The 25963-nt window shown below is 39.7% G+C and overlaps 1 protein-coding gene across 1 annotated transcript in view; it reads right to left on the bottom strand.

Annotated features, from left to right (window-relative positions):
• Window positions 1-25693, bottom strand: part of robo3 (roundabout 3) — a 42891-nt gene extending 17198 nt beyond the window's left edge. Inside the window, exons 1-2 of the mRNA XM_017142302.3 lie at window positions 25173-25693; window positions 6981-7174 (exon numbers count right to left, since the gene is read on the bottom strand). Coding sequence (XP_016997791.2) covers window positions 6981-7174; window positions 25173-25290 — 312 coding nt within the window. The 5' untranslated portion in view covers window positions 25291-25693. The remainder of the gene's footprint in view (window positions 1-6980; window positions 7175-25172) is intronic.
• Window positions 25694-25963: the final 270 nt, after the last annotated feature.

Raw genomic sequence — 25963 nt, 5'->3', positions numbered from 1 at the left:
TCCATTTGAGAACTAGGCAACCATTTTTTTTTAATCTTTTCGCTTTCAAATCAGGTCAGATTAAAGTTAAACCTTACTTTCCGCCTGAACTTTTACTTTTACCCAGCTTTGTCAACTTTGATAAACCAGCAAAAGAAACTTAACCAACTCAATCTAACCATTACCACTGACCCATTTCCATCCGTTTTGCTCTATCATCAACTGGCGAGCTGAATATTCAGCATACGCAACGTGGTCCCAGGGAAAGGTAAGCCGGAGCTAAGCTCATTAGCTAGGCACAGGGCGGATTCCTATTAAAAATTGAAATGAATTACAAGAAGGGAGCAGCGCAACTACGGCTTCATCCCAGGAGCCGAGCACACTATCCTTTCGAGAAAGTTGTGGGGCAGAGGGCTCGAATAAAATTAAAACCAAATTCGTTGCAATGGCAACTGGCGAAGAGAGAATGAATCCGAATAATAAGAAATATTTAAGGTGTGTTTCAGGAAGTTAAGGTTGAACAAAAAATTATATTTGTTCTTTGTTTGTTAAGAAAAAAACGAAAAAAAGGTCATCGAGCAAAAGAAATAATTTAAGAGAGGGCGTCTAAAAGTAGGCAACATTATATTTCCATAAGACTATTATTTTTTATTGCATACCTTAGAACACCTCTTAATTAATTTCAAAACTGAAATATTTTGAATATTGGATGTTTTAATTTTTCTAAAATTACTTTACATTTTTGAAACGCACTGCCTCTTTTCCTTCTTCAACTCCCTGATTTTCTGCCTCTAAGCATTATTGCTGCTGAAAATTTAATTTGGATTTGGCAACTAACTGCCTTTGCAAGCCAAGAAAAAAGAAAGAACAACGTGAAAATACAACAGAAAGACGAAGAAAACATTGCCAAAAGTCACATAAATTTATTTATATCTTTAATGACTTGAGCCAGGCGATTCGCAGCGAATTGGTTGCTTATATTTATTGTTGTTATTATTTCCCCTCTGGTTGCTGTTGTTGTTGCTGCCGTTGTTGTTATGCGTGCAAACATTGAAACTGATTTGACACCAAAGAGCAAAAAATGAAAACAGGAGCAGGAAAAGCAGCTGGGGAAAAATATTTGCCGTGTGCTACGTGCAACTTTTATGGTGGGGAATCTTTTTCGAGGGGGTTCTGGGAGTTCGGGTGACAAGGGGGAGGCTATAAAATATATTGGCTGTATCTGTGTGACTGCCGCAGTGTCTCTGTGTTTGTGGGCAAGTCTGCGAGAGGAGCGCGTTGAAAACACGCTTCCGTTTTAATTTAAAATACCCATAAATTTTCAAACATTTCATTTGGGAGCCATTCCCGTTTTCATGTTGTAACATTTCGTAATTGTCTGCTGCGTGCGCCAGAGGGAGATGCCCAATCTGTCGCTGCCTCCCTCGCACTCTCGAATTGTCGTTTTTTTATTGGGGGGGAAACCCCTCTAACTCTTGAGTGTTTTATAATTTGGTTTAAATTTTAAAGCTCGTGTAAAATGCGACGTGTAAATGGTTTTAATTGAGCCTGAAAACGAGTCTGGAACGAAATGGAATTAGGCAAATCTGTTTGATGGTTGAATGGGTAGAGTTTTGGTTAGAATGCTTTCCCTTTCGTTTTAGAAAGTGAAGCAGGTGGAAAAGCAACAGGCTTTAAGGGAGATTTTATTTTAGTATTGATCAAAAATATAGTTTTGTTTTTTTATAATGTCTATGTATTGAAATCTAACAAAATTGAATTGAATTACAATTTTACCAAAATGTATATGTAGGTATTAAAATAAAACAAAATTTAATAATAATAAAGAATACAAAATAAAATAAATTGGTATCAAATAAAGTTCTGTATGTTTTCAAGCTCTTACAAAGAACGAAAACTCCATTAAAAAATAATAATAAAAAAAAGTCCACTTCTTGTTTATTCCTTTTAATAAGTCTTGCATCGTTCAAGCTTTAACCTCACTTCCCTGGTAATCTCCTCATTAAAAATCCGCCTTCCTTCCTCTCATCTTAACCTCCGCCTTTCTCCCTTTACTAATTCAATCATCCAGGGGGCTTTCTTAAGCCCTGCTTTCCCCTTCACCCCATTTTCCTTCCGCTCATTCATTAAACGCGGCTCAAAAGCATTTTTCACTCACACCTCCAGTTAATAAACAGCCCTGAGGCAGCTGCAAAAAAAGAAAAGGAGAACTTGATGGGAAAATCGTCGCCCCGTTCATAAAAACATAACTCATACGCAGTGTTGGTCCCAACACCACTCACTCCCAAGTCTCCACTCAACTCGGCTTAAGCCCTGTATTTATTTATTTATGTGCATATATAGAGAGATATTTTTTTATGGCGCCGCGAATGTGTCGAGCGTTTGTAAACTCATTAAAATGTGCTCACTGTACGGTGAAGTGCATAAAGTTATTTTCGCCCAAAAGCGCGAGGGGAAAATGGGCATTAACTTTTGAGCCTCGACTGCTTTTTAATTAAGATGTTCTCGGGCCGCACCTCGAAAATGCAATCAGCCAGGATCCAAAGTCACGCTTTGATTTATTTTTCCGCCCTCCGCCAGTTGATTGCCTTTTTAAAGTTTCTTTCTTGGGCAAGGATAAGGACTTCTGGCGGGGGGGGGGGGGGGGGGGGGGCTCGAAACTATGGCCAAATGTGGCAGACATTTAAATAAACGTTAGGGGTGGACCCGAGGTGTGGAAATGGGGTGGCTCGACATGAGACAGATGTACATACATTCGCATGCAGACACTTGAGAGTCAGACAGAGCAAATATAGAGCTTGGGTAACTTTAGTCAAGGACGTGAACGAGAAGGATGCATCTGCATCTAAGGACGATGGAGATGAATAGCACTAAACGAGCTCTGTGGGAAAAAAATATAATAAAAAAAAAATAGGATATAATTATAAAAAAATTCAACTAAAAAAAGGATTTTTAATGGCTTTTAAGGGCCAGAGATTTATTGCTATTTAATATTTAAAATAATAATATTTTAAGATCGTTTGAAACTAAATTTAAGGGAGCAACAAAGTTTGGTATATTTTTAAAAACTTTAAAAAGCAATAACTAATAATTTTATTTTTTTTTGATTTTTTAGAAATATTTCTTGCCATTTTTGTGAGCGGAAGAGCGAGTCCTTGAAGAACTCCAGACCAATGCCAGCTTTAAGGACTTTCCCACCAGAAGATGTGCGAAAAGTGCTGCTCACAGCTACATAAACACTTGGGCACACACGCAGACATTTGTTTCCAATGCGAGAGTGTGCGTTTTCCGACTTCTTTCCTTCGATTTTTTGCCCCTATTTTCCTGTCGTGCAGTTACGTAAATTATTGTCTGTCTTTCCATCGCTCGTTCCTCCATGTCACTTCTCACTACGCTCCTTTTTTTTGGGCCAAAACTCCTACTCCCGCAAAAATATACACATTGTACATGCTTTTGTATTTTATTGCATATTCCCCATTCGCTTGTACATTTTTCTCTACTCAGCTTCTCTTCCCTTCAGCACTTAAAGACCCCCGAAAAAAAAAGAAGAGGAAAACTTTCTTTTCGCCCCCTAAATTAAAGAGGGATTTTGTTTTCATCTCTCTCTGTGTTTTTGGGCGCCACATTTGATAGTGTTGCGTACTTTTCGGCCATCGCCTTTCTAGTTTTCGGCTGGGCTCTCGTCGTTATAGCAATAATGTCTGGTTGAAGTTGCCTTCGAAGTGGTCTGGCACTTATAAGTAAGATGAATTGTCCTTTTCGGCGGAGTGGGAAGAGCTGCCGGAATTAGAATTTAAATTATGCCTCTGGGGAGCAATGAAATGATGTGAAGTATATTTGTGCTTTGAGTGTGAGGAACATTTTCGGAGACTTCTACATGCGGGAACAGTTGTAAATAAAATACCAAAAAAAATAAGTCAGGGACCGACCATAAAGTTATTAAATTCTACGGGGAAGTAGGCTCTTAAATTTTTGCAGCACGACTCTTTTATTTTTGGAAACAATTTTATACTTTTTCTAATTATTTAAAAAAAATGTATTAAATTAAAATGTTAGGGGAGTGTAGGGTAATTTGACGAGTAGGGTAATGTGACGAACTCGTCGAATTTCATATATGACGTCACGACAAAAATTCCAAATAAATGTAGTCGTCTCCCCTTATCGTGTCGACAATGTATTTACAGTAATATTAATAAGAAGTCCCGTAATTTGTTCGTGAGGTAATTTTCGCTAAAAATGTGGTGCGCAAACTAGCAAACCCATTCAATTTACTTGTGTTTCAGCAGTGCCAGAGCAAAGATGAGTGGAAAATAAAATCAGACAAATATATGCACGTATACATGAGATCTTTATCAACAGTTTTTGGTACCTCGCGTTTTTTTCTTTTGCGCCGTTTGAGAGTGACACCGTTTTTGCTCCAAGTCTACCTTGTAGGGTATCGTGACGAACTTTTTGTAGGGTATTGTGACGAACTTTTTTTATTCAAGAATTTTAACTGTTATCGTTGATTATTTGTAAAAAAAATATAATAATACCAGATAACATTTACTGCTGCAGTTTTATTGTTGTTTTTAATAGTGACGTCAGTTTAATTTAACTTTAAAAAAATTTGCACTTTGACCATTTTTTTTTTTTGTAAGTTTGGGTATTATCTTATTACTTCTTTCTTTTCCGTATCGAAAATAACCTTTCCGTAAATAATATATAAAAAAATGAATTTTTTTGTTTGTAAAAAGGATGGTTTACACCAAACGCTGTGGGATTTGGCTACGTTGAAATTTCGAATCCAAATTTTTTTAGAAATATGCTCAGTAAATGTAAGTAACTTTCTGCTTTTACACTTTTAAAAAATATTGATTTTTGGAGAAGTTACATTAAAGAACAAATCGTTCGTCACATTACCCTACAACTTTTGAAAGTGCAAAAAAAGAAGGGTTCACGCCAAACGCTGTGGGATTTAGCTGCATTGGAATTTCGAATTTCGAATTTTTCAGTGATATGCTCAGTAGATGTAAGCAACTTTCTGCGTTTACACTTTTGAAAAATATTGATTTTTAGAAAAGTTACATTCAAAAAACGAATCGTTCGTCACCTTACCCTACACTCCCCTACTTATTTTGTAATCCATTTTCTTCTTTAACAGGAAATGCATTAAATAGTATTCAAAGAAAATGATGGCAGCTTTCCCTCCACCACTAACGCTATAAAACGAAGCGAAACGAAGGCAAAGGACACATTAGACGGCAGGATGTGGTGCCAGGACACCCGTGGAATTAATTCATTTAAAAGTCGTTAGGAGAGCGCCGCAAAAAAGATGGCATAGAGACATTTCGCAGGCATCAGCGGAAGCTGGAGTCTGGAGTCTGGAAATGCCAGTGGCAATGGCAATGGCAGAAGGAAAATGCTCAAATCCCTTTTTGCACTTAAGTGATAAACAAATACAGTGGCATGCGGCAAGTACAAATACAGAGCCATAAGCGCCCAGACACCCAGGCAGATCGAGTGTGAAAAGTGGCAAGCTCAGAGAATGCCCCCGAATCCCCAGTCCTCTGAGCCCTGAATTCTGAATCCTGAGTCCTGAATCCCGAGTCCTGAACCCTGAGTCCCCTCTCCAAGCAACACAAATCCCCAACCCACGCAATTGAGACTGCGATTCCAACTGCATCATCAGCATAATCAACGCGGCTCCCGTTGGCTTTTTGCGTCGTAAATTTGCTGAGTGCTCTGCTCAGCTCAGCGGAGAGTCCATGGCCAGGGAGTCACTCGCAGCAGTCACTCATACTTGCTGCACTGAGAAAAAAATACCTTTCTTATAATATAAAATATAATTATATTTCTAAATTAAATAAAATACTGAATTATAGAATCAAAGGGTTTAATAATCCGGAAATCTTAAAAACTATTCTTCGAATGAACTTTTAGTTTCAAAAATGTTTTTTATTAACCTTTGTAATGACTAATGGCTTTAGAAAAAGAAAGTGCAACTGAATAATTAAAAAAAATCATTTTTAAATTCGACAAAAATAAATAGGGAAAATGTGTGTAATATCTAAGAATTTTTCGCAGTACCCAGCTATCTCTGTTTCTCCCAATCAGAGCTCATCAGGCTGCAGCTGACTTTTGCTGGCTCCGCTTCTGCCGGCTTCCGTTACGTCTTTATTTGTCTGCCTGCCGCTTTCTCTTTACGCTTTTGCCTTTCGCCACCGTTTTCCCACATTTTCCGCATTTCCCTCCCAGCTTAATGTTTGTTTACCTTGCGTTAATGAAGTTGTTGCCCACCGCCAGCGAAGACTGAAGAATTTTTCTGCAAAAATATTTTTGCAGCTCGTGGCCAAATGATACGAACAGGAAGGGAAAAAGAAAAAGCTGACCGGAGGAGAGCGGCGGAGAGTTAAAAATAAAAGCAATTAGTTTGTTCATCACTCAACAGATGGCCTGGCAAAATGAATATTTTTTAAGCAACTCCCAGAATCTCCTTTTACTCGGCTCCATTGTCTGTTTCATTATGAATGAAAGCATGGAGCTGGAATAATAATTATGCATGCAAATAAAACAAGAGGACGAGTTGTTGAAGAAAATGCAAGCTGGGGAAAATAATGTAAATACACCGCAGGCCATTTGACTAGGACAAATATACAGATTTAAAAGGAAATTGCCAATTGAAAGGATTAAATATTTAAAGAAGGAAGATATGATATAAATATTTTTTAAATAAGCTTTTCACATGGCAATAGCAATTGTAGGAATATAGAATACTTATTTACATTTTTCATCATTTTTGAAGATATTATTTTACATATTATTCTAACAAATATTTATAAAGATAGTTGTCGATCTCTTCGTATCCATTTTTACAAGTTTTCATCAGTCTGTTTCCTTTGGTCCTACGTAATTTTCTATCAATACCAAAACCATTGTTATTTTACATCCAGGTAGGTATCCCAATTTCCATTTGCCCCCTGGCTCCACTTAACCTTTTCAATTTTCCACTGCCTGCTTACCTTGAGGAAAAACAATCCGCCGGCCGGCAGGGTGATGCGGTGGGAGCCCGGCAGGATCTTCAGGGGGACGCCGTCCTTATACCACTGGATTGTGGGCGTGGGGCTGCCCTCGGCTTTGCAATTAAGCGTGGCTGGCTCGTGTCGCGGAACTGTCGTATCTATGGGATGCTCCACTATTCGAGGCGGATGGGAACCTGCAACAACAACAGAGAAAAGAGATGTGGAGATGAAAGAACTGTGGAATATAAAAATGGGAAAGGATCGGGGGATGGGTATTGGGCTGTGGGGCCTTCCGTTTTCCGCTGCGTCAGTCATCATCGTCAGCGGTTTGTTCAAATGCGAAAAGAAACGAAAAAATTAAAAAAGGAAAAACGCTCGTTGGCAAATGAAAACAATGTTAATGCGCAATGCCGTTGACGTTGCAAATGAAGTTGCAGTTGAAACTGCACCAAATGGGGGCTGAAATTGCGGGAGAAGGTGGACTGCCCTGCCGCGTTCAAAGGATTCAGTTTGGAATTAATTTGTTTAGATTTGCATATGCGGCAAAGGACCCCGGCAGCTTAGCAGCTAAGTAGTTTTTTTCTCTGTATATTTTAGCCCTTTTCTGTTTTGTTTTGCATAATGCAAGCTTTGGGAAATTAACTGGGTGGAAAAGGTAGAGAAAAAAGGGTTGGGTTCATAGGTTAGATAAGCCAGGGATTAGCATAGTCTTTTGTTATTCCCCTGCCTTTCGACTAGGAACTTTATTTGAAAATTTAAATGCCAGAGAAAAGATTGTAAACAGGGAATTAAATGTCTAAAAGAGCAAACAAAAACTATATATTTTTATTTTTAAATCTAAAATCTTGGTTAGTCCCCAAATCGAAAGCCATTGCCACGCCATTCCGCAATCTCAATTGCTAAAATTGATCGGAACTTTCTGCGATAGTTTTCCCCCTCCCACAAATCACCCAAAAATCCATTTTCCACTTGCTTTCGATGCTCAACACCCCATCAAAGCATTCAGGAACACTTGCGCTATCGCACAATCTTTATTTGCTAACCGCAGACCAACTCTCGAGTATTTGCTGCGAGCAATCTGTCAATGGCAAAGACATAAATTTCAATTTTCATGCCATATCTAAACAATTTGCTGTCACCCACAAACACACGAAAGAACGCAAAATATAAGGGGCAAAGGCAAACGGAACAAGATGCAAAACTTTATTCATATCGCAGCTGAAATCTATAAATATATTTGCTCTGCACTGAGAAAATAAGAAGTCCAGATTGTTAGAAAAATCTATAAAATTATATCCCTAATATCACACTACCTAAATCTTATTTAATTTCCATGATTTAATTTAAAAAAAATTAATTTTTTAGTATAAACTAAATCATCTATAGATTATAATATCATCATATTCCCGCGTAGTTTTAGAACTCCCGCAATTTTTCCCCTCAGTGCATGGCTTTATATATCTATGCAGGCCACGCCGCGTGAAAATTGATATGTCAGAAAACGTTGGAATATTGAAACGTTATTTAATAAAAGGCAGTCGAGGCAACATTTGTTGCTCTTCCACACATTTTTTTCGTCGATTGCAACACGACAACGACAGCAACAAACAGCTCGGGGCAAAAGTTGCATGTCATCCGGAGCGAAAAACAACAAAGCGCACAGACGTTGCACCAAGGAAAGTCGCAAGCTGGAAATCGAATTTCGGATCGGAGTTCAGAGAAATATTCGAGGGGGATGGCAGAGACGTGTTGCATGTCCTGCCGCCAGGAGAAAACTTTCCACCACCGCATGGGAGGCGAAAGGGGGAGGGGGCTGGCAGGGGTCAACCAGCAAGACGGCATGTCAATGTTATTTCAACAACGAAAATGAAAATAAAACACTGAAGGGGACTGGGAACGGAATGGGAATGGAAATGGGAGTTATGGCAGTCGAAAAATCAACATGCAACGGACATGAAAAAAATGCAAATGGAGGGGGAGCTCAAAAAAACAGAGAAAATAAGAAATTCTAAATGAATGGGAAAAAGACATTTTTGAATGTGGATTTGCTAGAAGGATTGCTGCCTTGATACCCATTGAATGAAGTTAAGGGATATTAAAATATAATATTATTTTTAAGTATTAGAAAATAAATATGCTGAGATTCTATAATATTTCTAAATTAAACTTAAAATACAGAACGGGATCTATTTATTTTAATTTAAATACCATAAAACTTGCACTCTAAAGATAAAGTCTTTTTGTTGATTTTTTTTTAACATTTTCTTTAAATAGTTTTGTAATGTTGGCTCTTTTAAATTTATTTATATTACCTCAACACGCAAAGGCCTTCTTTTTTTTGCATTCCAAATATATATATATGTTCCTACAACAAATCCCAAAGCAAAGGGAACACAACTCGTGACCAAGTGTAAGCATTCAATGTGTCCGCTGAGCACAATTCGAGGGTTAAATGTCGCATGTGGGGTTGTCAAAAAAAAAACAGAGAGAAAAGGAAGGGAGGCGTACAGGGCGTGTTCACAACGGAAAGTTGCTCAACCATGGACATAATTTTTTTTGGCTGCTACTCCTGTTTGTGCATATCTTTGCTGACCAGGCACAAGGACCACGACAGGACGAAAGTTGGCTTGTGCGGTTTGTGCCCTGCGGTGATGTTCAACACCTAAAAAAAGGGTTCGAGGTCCTTTGTTTTGATTACGCTTCATTTTCCAGTTTGTTTGAGAACAACCTCACCGCCCACCCACCGAAAAAAAGGGAACGGAAACTTTTGCGACTTGCAGCTGAATAATTCAATTAGTAAACAGGCTAAATTTGCCAACAGCAGCGATTGCAACCGAGCAGCTGTGGCCCAGAGGCCTACTAATTTAGTTTTAATTGCATGCCAAGGAAAGGAAAGTAGTACTCACATACATTTAAACCAAAAGCATGCATACATGCATTTACGGGCGAAACTAAAACACGACGAAGAATGTAACGACATGGAAAATGCAAGAAATTTGCATAAAAGCAGCAAAGGCATTTGCCCTGCGCTTATGCAAAATGCATCAAATAGTGCTGCCTGCTGGAAGGGCGATGGTTTTCTGGAGTAAGCAACTAAAATCCAGTTCGGAGCCGCCTCCCAAGACCAAGGACTCCATGAGTAGGACCTTCCAGGACCAAGACGTTGTCGAAATGCCTGAAGAAATTGCTGGGAAAACGTTTCGCCAAACTGGGTTTCACTTAACAAGCAAAATATTTGCTGCAATTTCCTTAAACATTTTCTTTTCCTTTTGGCAGACAGAGGAATATTGCAGAAAGAAAGGGGGCGGGGGGGAGGAGTCCTGGGGCATGTGTATGTATATAATAACACACATTTGCTTGACTACCTCTTGGGCATCTCTGGCTGAAGTGGGTATAGTCAAGTTAAAAGCCATATATTGATGGATCTAAGTAATACCAAATTATGGGAAAATGTTTAATATTTCGAGAAATATATTTAATATCCTTGGGATATAATGGTATCCCTAATTTAACTACCTAAATCTTATACTCAAAATTTGAAATATTATAAATGAGTATTTAAAAATCTTGCCTTGTATTTTATATATTTAATTCCAATTTAGGTAACTTTTTTTCTAGTTCGGATTTAAATAAATATATTTTGACTCCTAGTAAAAAATTAGGTTATTTTTTCTTTCTAAATTTTACTAGTTTCTGAAAAAACCTAGAGTATTTAAACTTCCCTTTGCTGGCTTAACTTTTCCCACCGTTTCCTTTGGTTGTTGTTTGTGGCACTGCATAGTTTGTTGCCGTCGCTGGCGGGTCAAAAACAAAAGAAAGGCTCTCAGGACCTGCACCACCCATCCCTTTTGCCACCCCTCTTCACTACCAAAAAGTGCGGGTCCCTTCAACGCCTGGCCAAGTTGCTTATGTGTTGCACACTTCAAGGGGCCAGGCAGCCTTAGCTTTAGCTGCTTTTGCATCATCAATCAAAGGCAGCCCCATATAAGAAGGACCCACCCCGACTCCTTTATCCCCATTGTTGTTTTAATTATAGCCCCGCTCTGAGACTTGCTAATTGTTTTAGTAGCGTACTTTTCGACATACAACTTTTGTTGTAATCGCTTTTGTTGCCGCCTCCGGCTAAGGAACTATGTTATTCCTTCGTCCCTTGTCCCGCGTCCTTGCAGGCCAAGTAAAGTAGAACGGCCAATGCAATAATTAAATTTTGCTATAATTTACGTGAAAAGCGGCAGACGCAGCAACAGCTGCTACGGAAAATGTGTCTTGTAGGGAGCGAAAAAGCAAAAGCAACAATAATGGATGGGTGTCAGTGGGGCATTTAGTGATGGAGGAGCCCTCCAAATGGAACAGAGAATGTGTATATTTAATATGTATATTTAATGTTCATCATCCTTAATTTCGTGTGTCATGCATGCCAAGGAAGAGAAGACTTTTATCAGAGAAGCAATGTAATTAAGTAAAAGATTTTGTAAGGAAGTAGAGCAGCTTGGACTTGAAAAGTAATCAGAGGATGAAAATTGCAAGGAAAAATAAAGTTAAACAAATTAAATCTGTTCAAAATGTACCACTTTTACAGCTGAAATGAATTAAAGTTTAACTCAGTAAAATAAAATGAATAACCGCAAAATGCTGACTCCATTTTAATTCCCAAAAATACTTCAATTCTACCATAAATTGCACATGTAAATTCTGAATGACACAAAAAGTCCAAGTTTTTCTGAACATTTCCCTTTGCCAGAAACCAAAAAAAAAAACAGAAAAAAACCCACCGTCCACAAAAAGTGAGTAAAATTAAACTTTTGTAAACGCCTCGTGTTCGTGTGCCGCAAATTGTTTCCGGGGATGTTGTCGAGAAGTTCTTTGGCTGTTCTTGTTTAGTTATGAATCATAACGACGCACACCCAGCGCTATAACAACGGCAGGAACAACCCGAAACAAACCATAAATTGTACCATTTCACTCTTGGCCATCGCAGACAAGGGTGTTTGGATGTTTGGCCATGACTCACTTCTTTTAACTTTGTTTTTCTATTGTTTTTTTCTTTGTATTTTTTGTTCCATTTCGTGGGGGTGTGGTGAAGTGACACTTCTTCTAATTGTTCGCAACACCCCCCGTCGAACCGAATTTTGACCAGTGAAATGTTCAAGAGTCATGATGCATTCGACAGCCCAGGAAAACTTGAATTTTTTCTATACTTTTTAGTTGTTCAACTTTATTTATGCTTAGACAACTTCGACTTGAGCATATATGTGGAGTGTGCAGTGTGCAAGGAGTATAAATAATTCAGAGCGCACGGGAGAGCTAACACATTTGCATTGAGAGCCGGGCAGAAAGTTTTGTGCCCCTTGGTAAATGCATTACAATGCTGCAAGGGGAAGAGCATGAGGGAACACACAAAAATTGTGCAAATACTTTTGGCATATACACGTGCACTGGGATAAAATATTACTAAGAAATTTTAAATAAAAAAGGAAAAAATTTTGATATGAAACGAAGATCGATTTGTGTTATGTGGTATCAACGTTGACTTGGTATGGCGATTCAATATGCTCGAAACCTAAACAACGAGTAAGCCAGTTCGAATTCAGTTCGAACGATATGCGTATAAATACCAGAAAATTTGGCAAGAGCGATGAGCACTCTATTCCCTAACTCAGTGCACTACTTTATTTTGCTGTAATATTAATAATCCTTTTAAAAAATATATATCTTAGATATTTTTCCTTGTGTACTGCCTTGTGCATATCTATTGCTGCTCCCACATGTGGGTTAGTTTGTCTACAGAGAATCATTGCCAACTATTGCTCCACATTTTTTGGTAGGCCCTCTTCTTCCGCTTTCCCATTTTCCCCCTTGGAAAAAGCATGTGTCCAATATCTGGCATACATATGTATGAATCCGGGTGGATGCAACTGCACTTGGCTCGGGTTTTGGCTCCAGTTGGAGCCTTAACGGCAGCTTAGTCTCCAGCCAGCCATACCTGACACTATGCCACCTGCAAAAACACACAATCCACCCCATATTCCCATCCTTCCACACAGAAAACACTTTCGTACATCGCACATGGCAAATGCAAAGTTTTCACATTGAATTTTCCGGCGCAGCGCATCCGGTGACAAATCCTTGGATGGGCTTCCACATCTATGTCCATGTGTGTTTGTGGGTGGATGGATGAAAGTGTCAGTTATCCCAGTTACAATTCCCAGTTAGATCTATCTGGCAAAAGTGTGCAGGCTTTATAGTCGAGCTTGAGTTGAAGCTGCAAATGCATTGAGGGAGGTTTGTGAAATTGAAGTTCTGACCGAGCTTCCTTTTATTTTTACAAAGCATTTATAGATTTAAATTAAAGACTTTCTCCTTGCTATTAAATTCCTTCTTTAAAATCCTTATTAATTCACATCTCTCCCAAGTGAATTTCCAAGGAATTCAACTTTACTCCAAGTTTAATTTCTAGTGGTAGCAACTACTTTTTTTCGTGTTCGGAAACTTTGTCGAGCGTAAAATGTTACGGGGGGAATTCGCTACACTCTTTTTTGGTCCCCAGGAGCCACAAGGATATTTTTATTTGCACACGGGAACATTTGCAATTCCAGTCGGGTGATGGCTCATTAAGCAGGAGCAGCAGCATTACAGGCAACTGGGAAAAAGGAGCCAGGAGTCAAGGATCTGCCAGCTGTCAAGCTGCTGTGTCAAATGCTAATTAAAATCAAGCGCCATTCGCTTGTTCAAACACAAATCCTATCCCGGGGAACAGGTGAAACTGAAATCGGTGGACGGCGGACAGAAAGGACACCATGAGCAGGCGCCATCATCATCATTATCCCTGTCATCGTCAACAGCAATCAAGATAAAAGATAAGTTAAATGCCGAAGGGGGAGAGGAGATATTCCTGTCTCTCACTTTGTTGCTTCGTTGTTTGTTTTGTAATAAAGTCCTGCCGGGTAACCACGCCCCGTTTTCCGCCCCTCCATCACGCAGCATCAAAGAAAACTTGGGCTTTTTGGGGCTAGTGATTTGAACGCTTGATTGCTTTCAGTCAGGACGAAAGGACGACTACGTGCCAAGCACCCAGGATGTGGCACTCCACCATAACAGTGTGTTCATGTTAATTTCTATCTGCCTGATTGCCGAAGCTCCCTTTGCCTTTGGCATCTCTCTTCCACTCGCACGTTCGCCTCATAATTTCGGAGTGAAAATTTTCAATTAAACTTAATTGCATTAAAAGCGAAGGGTTCAATCTGTCGTTATAGTCCTGTCCCCCGTTATCCTTGTTTTTTGTTGTGATAACGATTGGGGAAAGTTCCATCTCCTTTCATTAGTTTGTCCCCTGGCTTTTTATGGCCCCTGAAACTTTTTATGCTGCAATGCGTTTTATTTTTCGGTTCGGGGTTTCGGAGAGGTTTTCCATTTTGGGGTGTTTCATGGGCGTGTGACATGGGCCTCTTTGCAATATGGGATAATTTAGTTTCGGCCCCGTTTTATGCCACTCATAAGTCATTAAGTTTCTCTGCCAGCCGGAATATTATTTTGAATTGCTTTCGGTGGGTTGCAAAAGTTTGATTAAAATTCATGGCAACATAACTTTCCGGCTTAATAGCGTTGTTAAACAAAATTAAAAAATTTATAAAGTGGAAAGAATTCATACATACCTAAATAAAGAGAACATTTCTAACGTTATTCTGTAAAAGTGGTTAAATCAATTTATCAGGATAAAAACAACTGAATGAATTTCCTAACCACTCACGTAATTCAACACCCCAATGAATAAATACTAGCCAGTAATAAATGATTCCGTAAAAACACACCCACTAGACTTAATAAACCCTCGAAAGAGACAGCTAAAAAAAAAAAGGAGGAGGTGGGTGCGAGAGGAGTCCTTCTTCAGTATTGGAATCCATTTCGACACCTACACAGTGCCCACAAAAAGGACTTCCACTCAATCTAAGCGTTGGGCAAACATTTTTGCCGCACTCCTATATTTTTTCTACGTTTTTTTGTCCCTGTGTAAATTGCAACGCATAAATCTTTGTGACAAACAGACGAAAGCGAGAGGCAGATGAGGAGAATGAAGGACAAACACTCAAAAACACAATAGAAGTGACGCGACAGCCATTTTTCAAAAACAAAAAACAATCCAGCACATAAAAAAAGTCCTGAAGAGGGGGGAAATCTGCAGAATTTGGAATGAGAAGTGTGAGCAGAAGGAGCATTCCGGATGAAAAAAATACCCTTGATGGAGTAGAATGGGGATTTGGGGAGCAGAGAAGAGAGAACGCATGATTGTCTTAATGGCTTCGACGTGTTTGCAAAACGACTGTCAAAAGCAGGCAATGTGGAAATGGCATTGGCATTGGGCTGGCTGGTCGACGAAGATGGAAATGGAAACAGAAAGGAGCTGCAGATGGAGCAGAAACTGAATCTGAGGCTAGAAAACCGGCAAAGGCGTCATCACAACCACCGCCACCACCCGAACATGGCTTCAAATCACAGAATCTGGCGTTCACAGTTCCGCTTCAGTCAGTCAAAGTCTGGTTCCCCCTGCGATTTCTGGGCTGTGTCTTTTCGATTTCTCGCTCGTCTTCGCTTCGCCTGTCTGCAGCTGTTAAAACGATTAGAGATGGCAGTTGGAAGCTCTTTTATCGATTTACCGCAACACCGATAAATCAAAATGCAAAATCCGGCTCGAAGGACCAATACTGATAATTTTTCTTTTAAGACATAGCTTTTAAATTTAATTATAGATATAAATGCATTCTGTTTTGTCCAACATGTAGCCTCTAGCTGTCCCCTCAACGTGACACGATGTCATCCATGCTTGCGACACACTTGAGCTTGTCATGTGTCTACTTCTTGGTTGCGTTTTCCTTGACTCCTTTTTTTCGGCATTTCTTGCATCACAAATCTATGTTCTGACAGCAAAGTCACTCAGTCATGCAGCCGCACACTTGATGCGCCCCCAGCCACGAGCCATCCAAATACCAAATGGCTCTCCTATAAAGTTTCCATTCCCCCACCAACAAAAAAAGAAAAACAGTGGAAATACCAGCCCAAGCGAAACCCAATCGCACACTTAGACATGTTCGGCCTGGCGGGCCTATCTGCACGTTGCAAATTGAATTTTTCACCTGAATGCGTTGCAGAGGTGGGAGATGTGATACAAAAAAGGAAAGAGGTGGGGACGCATGTCTGCATGTGTAATTATCGTTATCGATATCGCTCATACGCCCAGTTGGCCGTCGTTGCCGCTGACAAACTCTGACAAGTTGCGTTAAACTGTTGGCGTTGGCGTGGGGCAGGCATTTAACCCTCGTTAAGCAAAATCGAAATTAACGCCGCCACATTCGTCCTCGTCGCCGGCCATGTGAAAAAGGACACTTTTAATGCTCCCCCTCAGTCACCCTTTTGCCCGTTTTTGAGCTCTGCCTATGAAGTTATTAAAAGTAAATTAGGGTTGCTAACCAGCAGAAACCGAAACCGAAACCAGTTTTCCTCCTTTCTCATGGGTGGGTGAAAATATCTGTCACCCACCCACGCTCCTTTCACCTCCCATTCCCCTTCGTTCCTTATCCTTTTTCGGTTTTTAGGGTTGCGTGCCTTTGACGCATTTCAGTTGGCTTTTGTTTTGCTTCTGTTATGTCTGCGACTGGTTTTGTTTTTCGGACTTCTCGGGCTGCTTGTTGTGCTTTCTGCTTAACTTAATTGTCAACAGGGGAATTTTTAAAACTATGCCATAGTTTCGCTTCGGGCGACTAGTTGTTTTTTGGGATTTATGCTGCAAACTTTCAATTATTTTCAGATTTGTTAGATTAAGGGTGGCAGTGGAATGACCTGTTGAAATTGATTTTTAATTGGCAGCGTTTACTAAGTGCTCATGGGCGATGTGTCAATCATTGTCTGATTGAGAATGCAACTGGGTTACAGTGTATGGATTTATGAATAATTCAGGAGTTAGGGTTGAGTACCTTGAAGTGGGTTAGCGAATCGGTTTTAATGGTGCTTTTGAGGGTTTCTGTCCATATTTAAGGTGGTTTTTTCTCATTTGTCATAAGTTTCTTAAGAAATTATATCTTGGCTAAAGTTTTGTATTAAATATATAAAGACTAAGTGAATTTCAGGTTTTATACAGGTGTTTTAGACATTTTTTAAACTTGCAAATAGTCAAGAATATTTAATAATAACTACTATTCTTTATTTACGTTTTAAAAATAATATTGCTTACTGAAATATATTATAGGGTATCAACTTTACATCGATTCACAACCAATCAGCGGTAAAAATAAGATGTGCATATACGATTTTATCCTGACAAAGCCGCAGATAAGAGGCGGAAGGGCGTGGCACGCAAACACACACAGAGATCGAGGGAAAAGCACACAGACGGCACACCTTTGAAGTGCAACAGAGGGCCGCGAGCAAAAGTTGAAAAGTGCGCTTGTTAACATTCCTTAATTGCTGTTGTTGTCACTGCCGCGGGACAACCTTTTACGAAGGAGCGAAAGAGAGAACCGAGGGGGTGCGAAGGAGACAGGGGTAAAAGGATACCCAACAAGGATGTCGACGGCGACAATGACGAGTGCAATTATACAAAAACTACTTAGGCGCGCATCCTGCCTGCCTGTTAGGAAAAGCAGGCGATAAAGGGAAAATCGTGGGGGTTTTCGTGAGAAAGAGATGCCACCAGGCGGAGAGAAAGGGAGAGGCGATCGGAATAAGCAGCTCCTGGCTGCTGTCGTTGCAACAAAATTGAAAGAAAATTCACTTTCGCGTTTGTAAATTTGTCAACATCCTTGAGAAAAGCAGCAGAGAATGAAGAAGAAAATAGCTCGGGGTGCTGGCGGTGACAAGTGCAGGATGCAGGCCACAATGCAATTTCAGTTAAGTCTCTTATAATAGGAAACTCAAGCACTTTCAAGCTCACAAACAGCAGGAGAAACGTTAACGGCGGCGGGAAACGGGCGACGGGAATGGAAATCGGGAACAGGAACTGGAAAAACACTGCCCGAATGTGTAATACAGTCACAAAGGATTTATTTTGTATCTTACAATTTTATATCCGAGATACCTAGAAAAATCATTAGTATTTAAAAGTTATTTATAAAGATGTCTGAAAGTATGCAACAAAAACATTGGAATACGGAAGTTCTATGATTTCATTCCGAAAGTCAACTTAATTTTTTTTACTGCATACTTTTAAACACCTTTTTAAGGGCTTTTAAATTTGAAGTGATTTGTGTGTTCTTATGTAATAAGGTATTTTAAAACCACTTCTTCATGTCACTTTATATCGCAAAAATGCGTAAATAAATATAAATGTCAGAGATAAACAAGTAATTAATCAAAATGCCTAGCACTTTTGCCATCTCATCGTTTAGCAGCCACATTTCTCGCAGTGCATTGTCAGTCATTGTGTTGCCTAACTACATTTGTCATTAAGTCAATAAGCGCATTGTGCTTAAATGCACATAAAATAAAGCCTACAATGGAGAGCCGAGCAAAGCCATAAAACGAGCCAGAACCTGAGAACCTAAAAGGAAACTGGGGAGGTGGTATTTTCCGGGGGAAGGCGAAGGGGAAGGTTGACAAAAGGACCAGGACCTATCTGAGAGGAAGGATCCATCTCATGTGCTGGCGACAAAGCCGATTTATGCCCAATTGGATTTGCTGCTAAGAGCCACAATTCATGTTTTTATGACCGGATGCCTATTACCCAAAAAACCCAGAAACGAGGCGAAAGTTCGGCCGTCTTCTCTTTTTTAATAAATATAAAATGTCCTGACTGGCCCGCACAAAAGGTAAGTCAACAAAAGAGGGGCCTGAAATGGAATGGAATGCTTAGCTTAGGCCATTGATAAGCAGCTTGGACTCGGGTCAGCAGGCATGTCCTTTTCATTTCATTTCTTTTCTTTTCTTTGCCTTGCTTATTTTTTTTTTGGCGCTCATATCAACAATATCCCTGTCGTCGGCCTTTCATTCGATTTGCTTGTTAAAAAGCTCAAATTTTATGGCCTCCTCTGCAGGGCAACAAGTCAGTTTATCGATTCGCCGAGAAAGGACAATGAAATGGGCTTGGCTACAATCTGCTGTCCTGGCAATTTTCGGGCGTTCATCATTTGGGCCAGCTTTGACATTGATAAATTATGCAGACTTCTTGGATATTTCCGGCGCAACAAATGCTGGAGTCGAAAAGTGTAGCTGCGATTTTCCTCGGCCAAGTCGAAGGCAATGAGTTGGCAAAAATTATAAGTCATAAAAAGGCGGCAAAAGGGGTTAACAAATGGCATTTAAAATTTAAGTGGCCCCGAGATGAATCCGCTTAAGGATAGGGGTTGATAAGAGTTTTCGACTTAAAGTTTAATGGAGCTCCAGATTGCCAGTGGGTTATAAAAACGGGTTGAATATTTAAATAGCTGAAAAAGCTGTTGAAATTTAAGATATATTTTCTGAAAAAGACTTTTGCCTACTGTAATACAACTTTAACATTTCTAAATAATTCTTTATTCAAAAACTATTACGGAAATGGAGTTCTTCAATTAAAAACTTCATTCTTGATTACTACAACTCCGTTTATTTAGCCAATTCAAATGCACTAAAGGGCAAACTTTTACGCCCCCTTCAATTTGAGTTTGTCAGCTGCTCTCTACGCCCGAGCCACTCAATCTTTTTTCCTTTCTGCCCTTCCATTTGCTGCACTTAAAATTATAACCTACATTTAACATTCTCTGCACTTTGCTAGAAAAAAAGGTAAAATAAAAAGAGACAGCCTTTTACAAAAGCAGCTTACGCTAACGCCCTGCAATTTTCGTTCATGAATTGACAACTTTGACATAATTGACTGCCAGCGCACCAAGAAGGACCTACAATGCGACGAAGAAAAAAGCCACAAAATAAATAAATAAAATTGCAACAACCCATAAACACCGCAAGTCCTTGAGCAGCTATATAAAAATGGGTATACAAAATAAAAATCAACTAAAAAGCCAGCAAATGCAATGACGATAATGAAGCGCTCAAGAGGGCAGTGGGAAAAATTACAATTTTACAAAAAAGCTGGGGACAGCAAGGCGACGGAGCCTGTCAAGCTGGCCACCGCCGACTATTTTTATAACAATTTGATTATATTATGAACTTAAGCATTTTTCTTCCGCTTTTTGGGGTCGTCATCTTCATTAGCACATTAAAATGTCAATGACACTTGGTCCGCAGGTCCAGAGACCCTTTTTCGTTCCGGCTTCCTCGACTTCCACGGGTTAAAGGGTAAGTATTTGAAAAATGCGCGAGGAATGCGGACAAGGAGGTGGTTGGGTGGATTGGTGAATGGCGGTGCCCAGACATCATCACTGACCGCATGGCATTCTTGTTTTTTCCACTCAGTTTTTTTTCGCCGCCTTCGCCGAGCTTTATGATTACTTGACGGCGCCGCAAACTGGCAGATCGGTGGAAAAAAGGGAAAAGGGGCTGGAAAATATCAAACTTGTCGTAAAAAATATGTTCAACACTTGTTTATGTCGTCATATTCGGGCACTCTACTTTTAAAAAGGGTACAGTCGGCTGGAGAGGCTTTAGAAAAAGTTTTATAAATGTGCGAAATCTCTTTTTGTAAACTACTGCTTTATAATCTCTCATAAGCATGCCTAAAAGTATGCATCAATGTATTTTGCATAAGGAAGTCTGATGGAGATCTTTGCAGTTCGACTTTTTTACTGCCTACTTTTAGGCACCTTTTACTAGGGATTGTAGAACCATAGTGATTTTCATCTCAATACCGAGTTAAACCATTTTTAACCTCATCTCATTTAGAAAAACTTCTTATCCCTGTCTTCCCGGGAATATAACTTTATGTTTGCGCTGTAGTTTTAAAACACTAACCAAGTGATAGTATTCTTTTCGTGGCTTCATTATAATAACCAATTTCCCAACATGCTTTTCCAAACTTTCTCGTTCCCACCGAGAGCATAAAAGTTTCGCGTTGGCTCATTTCGGAAACACTCCTGGCCTTTGTTGATGTTTTTGTTTCCGTATTTCTGCCAGTGTTAATTTTTTCGCTTCCCCCGTTTTTAATGGCAAACCGGAGCACTTTAAAGTTTTGATGGCCTCTGAGCGCCTTGGCAGCTGCTTCTAGCCACGTTTACTATGGCAATTCATTAGGCTCAATTGCCCCGCTCCGTGCTGTTGTTATTTTTATTGGCCTTGCTGTGGCTGTTGCAGTTTCTGTTACCCGCTGTTCTATTGTTGTTGGCCCACTTTGGATAATAATGAAATGAATTATGTTTTCACAAGGCAAACACTCAGCTCAGGAGGCTCAGCGGGAAATCGCTGAAGGAAGGAAGGGGAGACGGGATTAGCAATGGACATCGAGAAATCGCTTAATTAACTTAATCAAAATATGGCGATTATGATTGGGCCCACACATAGTTCGCTTTGAATGGCATGTCCTGCATGTCCTTTTGTGGCCATTGTTTGCTTAGTGCGTTTGCCCCAACAACAAACAAATAAACAAGAATCTCTGTGTGCTTTTGTGCGCATCTCTTTTATTTGTATTATGACAGCCGTTCAATTGATGCAGAAATTAATTAAAATTTTCCCTCGTGTTTGAATGTGTGGCTGTGTGTTTGCAATAGGACTATCTGCCCGAATTGTCCTTTGGCCTAAGGCTAAGATAAATTACAATTTGCCAGGGCCAACGTTGTGAATACAACTGGAAACTGGTAATTGCTGGTAATTAAAGGCAGTAGAAATTGGCTAAATAAATATGCGATTTGTTAATGGGCTTAAAACTAACTATTTTTCAATAATTTCGTAACTTATTTTAGGAGATTCTACATATTTTCTTATTTAAAATAAATAAATATTTTCTTTCCACTTTCTTAAATATTCCCTAGTCAATTACCACTGTGTTTACGGTTAAACTCCCAAGTAAATATTTTCTCTCTTCCAGCTGGCTGTCAATTTCCAAAATATTTCTATATTTAATGGACTCCAAATTAATTCCATATTACTTTATTACTTGCTGGCCGGGTCCTTTTCCCTACAGGAATAAATACCTTCGCCCTTTCAATTAACTCGAGTCTGGTCAAATAATACCTATTCTCCTGGCACCGACAACGAAGTCGCAAAAGAGCAAAATTCGAGCAGGTCCTTTGAGTTATTTCGTAGAAAAGTCTTAAAGGCAAGCGCTTGGGTTCCGGGGTTTGGGCATCTAAAATAATTTAACCCTTTTTTCCCCTTTCTCTTAAAGTAATTTAATGCCTGAGCAACGAGCGAAGGGAGGGCCCACACATTCCGCAGAGATATGGCAAGTTTTCCTGTCTGCCATTGATGCCGCAGGACAAAGGGCAAAAATAGATTCGGCTGCCTTGGTACATGGGGAATATTTCATGGCACTTATCAAAGGCAGCAACAATTTAGGTTAAATACTCATTAATATTCCGGTCTGCAAAACTTTTTTCCTGCTCCTCCGTTTCGGTTGCTCCTGAGCCTGTTTTTGCCAAATAAATTTATGCCCTTTGCTTTTGCTAGCCGCCAGGCACGAGGGCCAAAAATATAAGACAACCGGGCAGAGAGTCCTTTCTTGAATCCCAGCCAAATAAATAAGCACACGCACATGCCGGGGAGCACGGGCAAAAACATACAGAAGAAATTAATTTTGCGTAGCCTACTTTCTTTGGGGGCCTTCCAAAAATGAGCGAAAGACCAAAACAAGCGGCCTAACAATTTTCCCAAGGAAAATGATAATTGCCTGGTAACGTAGTCTACAAAATGCATAATTTATAAATTAAGCAAAGTTGAGCAAAAGTTGAGAAACGAAAAGTATGGCAAACAACTGGGAGCCGTTATGCGAAAATGGCTTACAAATTGGGCTAAGATATGTAACAGATATGGCGAAATAGGCGTGAAAAGAATGTTATCTATTCCGCAACAAAATTTAAAGTTTATTTATGATTTAAAGTAAGAAAAATGCAGCTGGTAAAATACAAATTGGTTACTAAAGAACATTTGTAAAATATAAAAAAATATTAAAGGATGAAAATTATTATAATCCACCTGATACCATTGAAAATAATATGGGTTAAAATGTTTGCTCGTAAAAAAATCCAAATCCATTATAATATACATTGAAATCATTTACAGAGGAACTGTTGAATTTACTGAAAGAAAAATCTCTTGCCAAAAGTATTTAATTTTCTTTTATTGGATACACCGTGCACACACGCAGAAAAGCAGCCAACCCAAAATGCCAATATATTTTTTGCTTGAAATTTATTGCATACTTTTTGGGGGGAGAAGAGGGAGCGGGACAGAGGATCCGCAGGAGCAGGATGGAGATACACGCGTGTTGTCGGGATTTATTTATTCACTCCTCCATATCCTTCATCCTGCATTGGCGGATTTTGTGCGCTGATAAAAATTTTGACATGCCAAACGAGGGGAGTTCCAGTTGCCGGGAAAAAGAATTCCGCGGTGTGGTGGCATGAGAAGGGGAGGGGGGATGGGGATAATGGGTACCCCGGAGAGGATGTAACAACAAAATGACAGGATATTATTCAATTGAATTCGTTTACATGCATGAACTACATAATAAAAATGCCCTTAACCAAAAAAGGAGAGCCAAGCGTAAAGAACGCAAATTGAACAGCAGCAAAAAGGGAAATGTACACACATATTCGTATACCAACCTACCTACGGAAAATATGAAATATCTTTTGTATCATTTGTGGCCGGGGCCGAAAATGTTTTTTTGTGGGCCAACATTTACATATTCATTCAGTACTTTTTCGGGGGGCGGTGGAGTGTGGGAAGCCCCCTTATTAAATGCGCATATTTTATGCAACAAAAGCAGTCCGCTTGAGTCATGGCCCAGAGTAGTCACTTGTATTCAGACCCACGACTCGAATTCATACTCATTTCGGTTAGTTAGCCAGCCCGAGGGGATTCCCCGATTCTCTGTTTCCCCGGCTCGTTTCTCATTTCTCGTTTCTTGCCAAAACATTTTCCACTAATTTGTTTGGGCTGAAAGCAGCGGAAATTGTTTTGCGTCTGGCACAAAAGTTTTCCACATACGGGAATTCCCATTTGATGGCTACAACTTAATGGTGAGATAAGCAAGAGTTATGAATTATAGTTGGCAAAAGTTTTTGGGGAGGAAGTAATCAATGCATTACGGCATAAGTATGTTTTCGGGCGGATGAAATGATTCGGGAAATGCCTCAAAGTTATCTGTGAGTTTGGGCCAATAAATGCAAATCAGGAAATATGCTAATCTGGCAAGTGAAGTTTAGCTACGATTAGTTAGGATGAGCAGGCGAATTAATTCAGAATGTCTAATGAAGCTGAGCATGTTCTAATTATGGTACAGCTTAATTAATTCATACAGTAAGTATCTATTATATTATAATTATTTCCTTTTAAATGGGTTAATGTAAAATAAATATTATTTTTGTTAATCCAAAAAATATATTTTTTTTAAAAAGTCTTTTATCTAAAATTAAAGTAGTTGTTATAATGTTTAATTTACTTAAAAAAATCAAAAATGTTTTTGTTAAAGTATTTATTTTATTTAGATTCTTTCCTCAGTTGAATAACCGTCATTATTTTAATGGGGAATAACTCTCAGCGCATATACATATCTTCACTTCTAAGACTTTAAGCACAGGCATCAATCTACTAATCTCAAGTATTTATCTTTCTGGGACACGACTGACTCCAGAATGCAGATTCCCAGACAGCCGGTCGTATCAATAAAGCAGCATTCAGATGCATTCAAGCCCGACATCACGGGGATGCCTCCGCATGAAGCTCTATACCCATTCAACACCTGTCGGCAATCATCATAAATATGCCGGGCTCCCAAAACATCTCGGCCAAGTGAGTTGGATGAGTTAAATGCAACTCATTACGGAATCGCACAGCCATACAAATGTCGTACATTCACGAGCTTGCACTTCTCTCTGTTGAGCAATTTTCTATGGAATATTTGCAATTGCAGGCCGTCTGAATTGCACTTGAATTGCACCCTGTCTCCAGCCCTTTTTTCACCCACTCAGAGGCAGAGGTTGTGGCAGCTGCACAAACAGAGAATGCCGGGCAAACACCCAGAAAGGAAAGAAGGAAGGAAATCCATGACCAGGATGGGTTTTTTTTATACAGTTTGAGTTGTATTTCAGTTTTTTCTATTTTTTCTGTCGAGCTCACCTTGTGCATGGGTCCACTTGAGCAGGAAAACGATGAATACGAAACGTAAATCCATTTTACAATTTTTTACAGTATTTCGCCTTAAGATAAACTGGCTAAAAAAGCGTAGCAAGAGCATTTATTTGCCCAGCCCCAGCCACACACACACATATACACCGGCGGCACACACACGCGAGGGGAGGCGACTCCCACAGGAATATAGATATATATATATGGTGCTTGATTTTTTACTCGACTTCTATTCTCGCACACAATTCGTTTTTTTCTCCCCTGGAGTTTACAATGTATTTTGCGGCCAGAATGCTTCCGCTTCCTTTTGGCCAGGCCAAATTTGGCCAAAGTCTAGCCGTCGCATGTCCCTGATATCAATTAGCTGGCTTCCGAGGAATAACGCACTTCGTTTGTTTATGTTTGCTGCCAATCGCCAATCGTCCACGAAGTTGGCCCAACCAACAACGCCACCAAAAAACTCGACACGCGCTCACTTTCAGTTCGATAACCGTTGGCGGCAGTAACCAAAACTCAACTGAACGGCAGGCAGTGTTAAGCGTGATATGCGGGGTCCTTTGGACCGGAGACCGAGAACAGTCCACAGCAATGTTCGCTGGGGTGGTGAGTTCCAAGCTTCGGTGCGGTTCGGGCTTTTCGTAGTTCGCCTGGGGAAATCGAGAGGCGAGTTTTCGGAGTAAATTCCTGCAGGGAAATCAGCTGTTTCAGCGGGGGAAAAATCAAGGAAAAGAGAGGCATTTAAATCTAAAAGAAAGATAAGAAATTATTATTATTCCTCATGT

Source organism: Drosophila takahashii, chromosome 2L (genome assembly GCF_030179915.1).
Source record: "Drosophila takahashii strain IR98-3 E-12201 chromosome 2L, DtakHiC1v2, whole genome shotgun sequence".
Classification (NCBI taxonomy): domain Eukaryota; kingdom Metazoa; phylum Arthropoda; class Insecta; order Diptera; family Drosophilidae; genus Drosophila; species Drosophila takahashii.
This window is presented reverse-complemented; position numbering and strand designations above follow the sequence as displayed.